This window comes from Schistocerca americana, chromosome 8, assembly GCF_021461395.2.
Source record: "Schistocerca americana isolate TAMUIC-IGC-003095 chromosome 8, iqSchAmer2.1, whole genome shotgun sequence".
NCBI classification, from domain to species: domain Eukaryota; kingdom Metazoa; phylum Arthropoda; class Insecta; order Orthoptera; family Acrididae; genus Schistocerca; species Schistocerca americana.
Genome location: NC_060126.1, coordinates 228425314 through 228431313, shown reverse-complemented (window position 1 = coordinate 228431313; position 6000 = coordinate 228425314). Strand labels below are relative to the sequence as shown.

Sequence of the window (6000 nt, the reverse complement as noted above, 5' to 3'; positions counted from 1 at the left end):
GGATTTGGTTTTCTATTTTTGCCTTAAATAATTAAATTATGTTTTCTTAATTTAAACAAGTTTTATGAACAGTCTTTCACAAAACATTGATAATTAAGAATTTGTATTAGAAATGGCAACAGGAATTTCATGTCCAGTATGTAATTAGAAACAAGAAGTGCATTATTCATAAAAAATGATGATGAGTTTTGTAATTATGACATGTAGGTATTTCAAATTGAACGGGGTGGGGGGGTGGGGGGGGGGGGAAGTGGTGGGGAGATCCAACGCACGAATAACCGCATTTGGTTCTACTGACCACGCTACACATTCAATGTGCTTGTTTACATCACGTTTACTCTTCTGATAAACAGACTATAAATACAAGGCTGTGGCTCCTGTACAATACCTCAAAACAACTAACACACCTCCTCAGAGCCCAGACGTTGACCCTATTGAACACTTTTGGAAAGTACTCGAAGATAGCATCAGGAGAAGACAAATTTCTAACAAGAGAGACCTAAAAGAAGCATTTAAAGACAGATGGGACAAAATTCCAGCCTCTCTGATGGCAAACTTGGTCCAGTTGTTGCCCAGATGACTAGAAGCAGTAATAGCTGCAAAGGGAAACCCCACTAAATATCAATTTTTATAACTGAAATCAATTTTCATATTGTAAATTTAAAAAAAAATGTGTGGACAAATACTTTTTGAAGTAGCCCTTGAATAAATTCTCCATTTTGTCAAATTTGTTATTGCTAATGGGTGTATATATTTCCATGTCCATCAATAAAAATGACTTACCAAGGTTCGTTGCATAGGACTGGATGTTCACATTTTATGTTCCCTTCCTTTCATGTGACATGTACTTAGGTTTATAAAAAATTACAAAAAGATAAGTGGCTCTACAGGTAGCTCTGCCTATGATGGGATAGGTGATGCTTGTGACCGGACTGGATTAACTGGTGGTGCGAGTATGTATGGGACAGGTCTTGCATCTAGGTCTATTCTATTACAGGGACCTCAGAGCCAAGTAACCACAAAGCATAATTTGACAGGTTCAAAAATTTAAATGCTTTCTACATTCTATATATGACTGAGTTAATTAAGAAATTACTAATACTAACCACATAACATTTGTACCTTTATACATCAGGAGAAAAAAAATGTTTGTGTAATCTTTTAAACACAAGGTCTTAAACATCGACTTTATTTCAAAAAATATATTTGGCTTACAAAATAAGGGTTTATCAGTTTAATCATACCAAGGAAAAATGGTCATACATTTGTCACAAGTGATAATACTGAGCTACAAGACTGTAATAAAATGCATTTCAAAATATTTCAATGTTGAGAAAAGATATCACATTATGTAAAAACATTAAAATATTGCACAAACTCTAATAACTCATTTTATGAGAATTAAAATACAAAATCCTGCATTTCCAGAAATTCAATCTCTTTCTTTGTAGCAAAGTTGTGTGCCCAGCATACATTGCAGCACCTTTTTTTTTTTTTTTTTTTTTTTTGTGGAAACAAATCAACAGAGACCACATTCAATGGTGCAGTCCCTTTTATGGAGCATGTGAAACATTTTAAAAATGTAGTAGTTGTAAAGAATGTTTACTTTCTTCATTATATAAGGCTTTCATTTGAAAGCTTACAGCTTCACTGCACAGTGCAACACCCAGTCACATGGGAAAGGGTAAAATCTTTTTCACCGAGTGTGCCCTGCATTGCACTTCTAAGGATTCAGAATTAGCACACACTGGTTTGTAATTGGATGTAAGTACATAATATGAGTTAACCACAGTACATATCTCCATGCCAACAGAAAAACGAAGTTTTGGAGGATTCTTCAGCTTTCAGCACAAAATTTCTTCCACAGATTTTTTTTTTTTTTCCTTTTTCTTTTCATCGGATAATAAGGCATTTAGTCATCAACAAACACAAACAAGATTGTAATCATCACTATACTTTTCCCAGCACTAACTCCAGGTCAACGAAGTCATCTAAGTGTGTGTACTACTATACTTCAAGATGGCTATCAGCAAAATAGTTGACAGGAGTAGCTTTAAAAAGAGGAAAAAATGTTGACTGGTACAGATTGTTTCTTGGTCTCCAACTTCAGCTAGCATACCACACTATTTAAGATGCCAAACACTTCAATAAATAATACACATTCTAAATTCTTTCAGCAAATGTTAACTTCACACATAACTTCTGCTCTTTTAGATGTAGATGCACTACATAGTGTTATCTGCTAGCTAAAGTTGATTTACACCTTTCACTATTTGTATTCATACCGCGAGTTTCTACTGTTCTCTCTCTCTCTCTCTCTCTCTCACACACACACACACACACACACACACACAAGCATTCTAAATCCTTTAATTTCAAAATTTCCCCGTTTGTTCAGCTTAAGTTCCTGAAGCTTGAGATTCAATATTTTATTCTATGATGCTGAAACAAGATATGTTAACTAACTAAAAGCATGCCTTTAATTTTATATATTACCAAAGCTTCCCACTTAAAATATCAGTTTCAGATTTTCCACAGTATCACATAGTACAGATGAAATGTGGTGCTGTTTTAATACTTCATTAAATATATCATAGCAGAATAATTAACTGTAGTCTTACAAGTTGTTGCCATATAAACTTGTTGGTGTTTGTGGAATGCTTGACACACAGGGAAAATACTGCATTAAGAAGCTTCAGAACTGCAGTGACATGAACAAAGAAATCTTACAAGGCACAAAATGTGAGGTACTTTTTTTTTTCATCAGTGCCGCTGAAAAATGCTAAATTAACTGAAGGAACACAAAAGATTGCACATGCTAGCACCAGCTCTACTTATATTATATTTTTTTGTGAACTATGTCAGCACCAAGTATAAATGCATCAGTTTGGCATCATTCATGTTCAGTTTAATCCATTAATCATGCCTCATTAACCTGCAACAAATAAACATTAGCTAATAATATTGTTCTTCAGTAAGAGCATAATACAAAGATATGTTTTTACAACAGACAACCACAAAGCATGAAACAAACTGTTGTCAAAGAACAGAAGATCTTACCCATGCATCACCCTCAGCTTCTGATCTAGTTAGGCTTCGCCCAGAATTTAACCGCTCAGCAAACTTTGCTGCCAAAGGATCACGGCCCATTGTGGCAATGGCTAGTACATTATCACCTTTCAGATAATACGCCACAAATGCTAAGTCTTGCAGGCTGCCTGTTATCATAACGTCTTCATATGAAGGAGCGTAGCCTATCAGAACGGGGGGGAAAAAAAAAACCAAACCATTAGCAGTGTCTGAAAAATTTTATGCAATCTATGAAGAGCAAATACACTTACAAATAATGAGTAAGCAATAAGGAAAGCTACATTTAGATTACATAGATCAAAGACAAAATGTGCCACCTCTCGTATTACAAAAACAGTATTTTTCATCTGAAAGACAACCTCTTTTTCCCATATATGATAATGAATCCTTGAAGATACATGTACACCTTCAACACTTAATAAGTAAGACTGTTTGCACTACTTAAGAACTATTTGCTATGGCACATCAGGCTGCAGCTGTTTTACAACCTAGACCAGTGTCCTTATGCTGTGACAAGTTAAATCAAAATTTATCAACTCCACTGCAGTGGAAGTGTAATACTTCAAATACGTTCTTGCACTGTAGAGGAAGCCCAGAAATGTTGTACACCCTCTAAGTCTTTCACAGTGGCATGCCCAAATAAAATAATCTTATTTTTCAAACACACATCATTTCAAATGAAATACAAGCTTCTGACAGCTGTCCGCACCACCACCACCACCACCACCACCACCACCACCACCACCACCAGGATTACAACTACTGACGATGGCAGTTGACACTGTGTTTTACTTTTGTACCAAATGAAAGGCCAAAGGGATAAATACAGAGGATTAAATGTCAGGTGGTCTGACAGAGTGATGTCACACATGAAATCGCACCTGCCACTTTTCTATACACATATGACATCAGTCCGTTTTCACCCTGTGTCCAAAACTCGCTACCTCTGTAGAGTGAGTTGTCATTTTTCCTCATAGCATTTTTTTCATATCTTTATCCAGGGTTTTTAATTCATGAATTATACTCACAGTTTTACGTAGCCATCAGCATGAGAACCCTACAATGGAACAAATTGAGTGCATGATTGATTGATTAACTGAGAGGGTTTATGGGAACAAATGATGAGGTCACCAGTCCCATGATTCCTAAGTTACAGAAGAAAGAGTGTTTGCTAAAAGCAGACGGATCCAATCAGGGGAGTCAAATTATAAAATAATGATGCTAAAACAAACACAATAAAAGGTGAGGCCAAATCTAAAAACTGGAAATAAGGGCAGTCTTTCCATGGGGCCAGTGGTCACAGGGTCCCAGACCGAGAAGACATGATGAGAGGTCCCAACCGCAACCACCCTGCTCCTGCTCCCGGAGTAAAGCAAAACCTTATATCTAGAAATAAAAACCACTTTCACAGAGGAAACTGAGGACCAGTTCAACTTTCCATGAATCATCGCTAATATTAAATTTAAGGAATCTGGAAGACGATACTTAGCATCACAATGGAAGAAGGCCAGTTACAAACTACTTACCAGCATAGCGCACTCCTTTGTTGTACAGCATTGTCCAGAAGAATGGCACCGTCTTCAGATGCTTGGCAGCACCAAGCATGTTGCGGGCAGCATGAGCACCATGGTGTTGTGCAAGCTGCCAGTGGCCTATAGCAGCTTGTTCACCACCCAGGACTGGAGCCATTGCAATATCGCCACCGGCATACACACCGTCAACATTTGTCCGCAGGTACTGAAGCCAAACATAAAGATTGATTACTATCCTTGGTATATGTGGCACTTTGATTGCTGGCAGTAGCTAGCATCAGTGCCAATAACTAGTTGCAGCAGGAAAGCGATTGTTGAAGGTTACCCACATTTGTAGTGTCATGTTGCGCTGAGTACTGAGGCATGCAAGCCAGACTTAGTTACGTACTTAATTTGTGACATCTCTACAGCAGACTCTTGGAATTTCGGGTACTACTTTTTTCTTTTTGAAAGATGTCTTTTATTAATAAATATTAATAAGCACTTTCATTTGTTACAAAATTACAGGTGTTTTCATTCTGAGGCCACTGGAATGTGACGAACTTCATACAATTAATCTAGATGCAGATTTTTTTTTCTTTAACTGTCAATATGGAAAACAAATTGCTGCCAAAAGGAAACCAATTGACAGAAAAAGCAAAAAGTGGTGGCACTGAATTTTCTGGCACATTCATGATGTCACTGTGTAAACTGCCTTCACTGTGCTTTGTAGCAATTCACCTCTCTGTGACTGATGGTTTACAATGCCTGTTCAAAAAGTTCCGGAACATTCGTAATTACACTACAATGGTGTGCTGGAGCGAAATGCGGTTGGCATCCCTGCACAGGCCTGTGTTCAATGTGTAACTGCCAGAAGTTTCATTGATGTATGTTTGTCAGTTATAGTTCAATTCTGTATTGATGATGATGATGATGATGATGATGATGACGATGTCAGTTTATGGGGCACTCAACGTCGTGGTCATCAGGACCCATACAAGTTCCAAATCTTTCCATTTCCAGTCTCAGCACTTCCTGAATGATGATGATGAAGATTATGATGATGATATGACAACACAAACATCCAGTCCCCAGGCAGAGAATGTATTTAATAGAACATTGTGTTGCACAGTTAGCAAATTTTGAGATGGCAGAGTTAAAGATCTTCACCTCATAATCTGTGAAGAGCTTTCGGATTGTGCAAATGAGAATGAAAACATTCCTTAAGAGACTCATAATAGGTAATAAGACGGGAGTCTATGTTGAGACCAATGTTCAATCTTAACAATGGGTCAAGAAGGGTTCTCCAAGACCAAAAGAAGCTCGTCACAAATGACAGAGGTATGCAGACAGTTTTCTTTGACTTTCAAAGATTATTTCATCATCAATTTGTGCCACA

The 6000-nt window shown here is 37.2% G+C and overlaps 1 protein-coding gene across 8 annotated transcripts in view; it reads right to left on the bottom strand.

Annotated features, from left to right (window-relative positions):
* Positions 1-2521: 2521 nt before the first annotated feature.
* LOC124544690 (apoptosis-inducing factor 3) overlaps positions 2522-6000 on the bottom strand; it is an 85491-nt gene continuing 82012 nt past the window's right edge. For 7 of the 8 annotated variants that reach the window (XM_047123326.1, XM_047123325.1, XM_047123327.1 and 4 more), the window contains 2 exons: positions 4617-4827; positions 3040-3254 (listed from right to left, as the gene is read on the bottom strand). In XM_047123326.1, coding sequence (XP_046979282.1) covers positions 3040-3254; positions 4617-4827 — 426 coding nt within the window. Of the gene's footprint in view, positions 2936-3039; positions 3255-4616; positions 4828-6000 lie in introns of those variants that run through there. The other variant, XM_047123324.1, reaches the window with a different exon arrangement.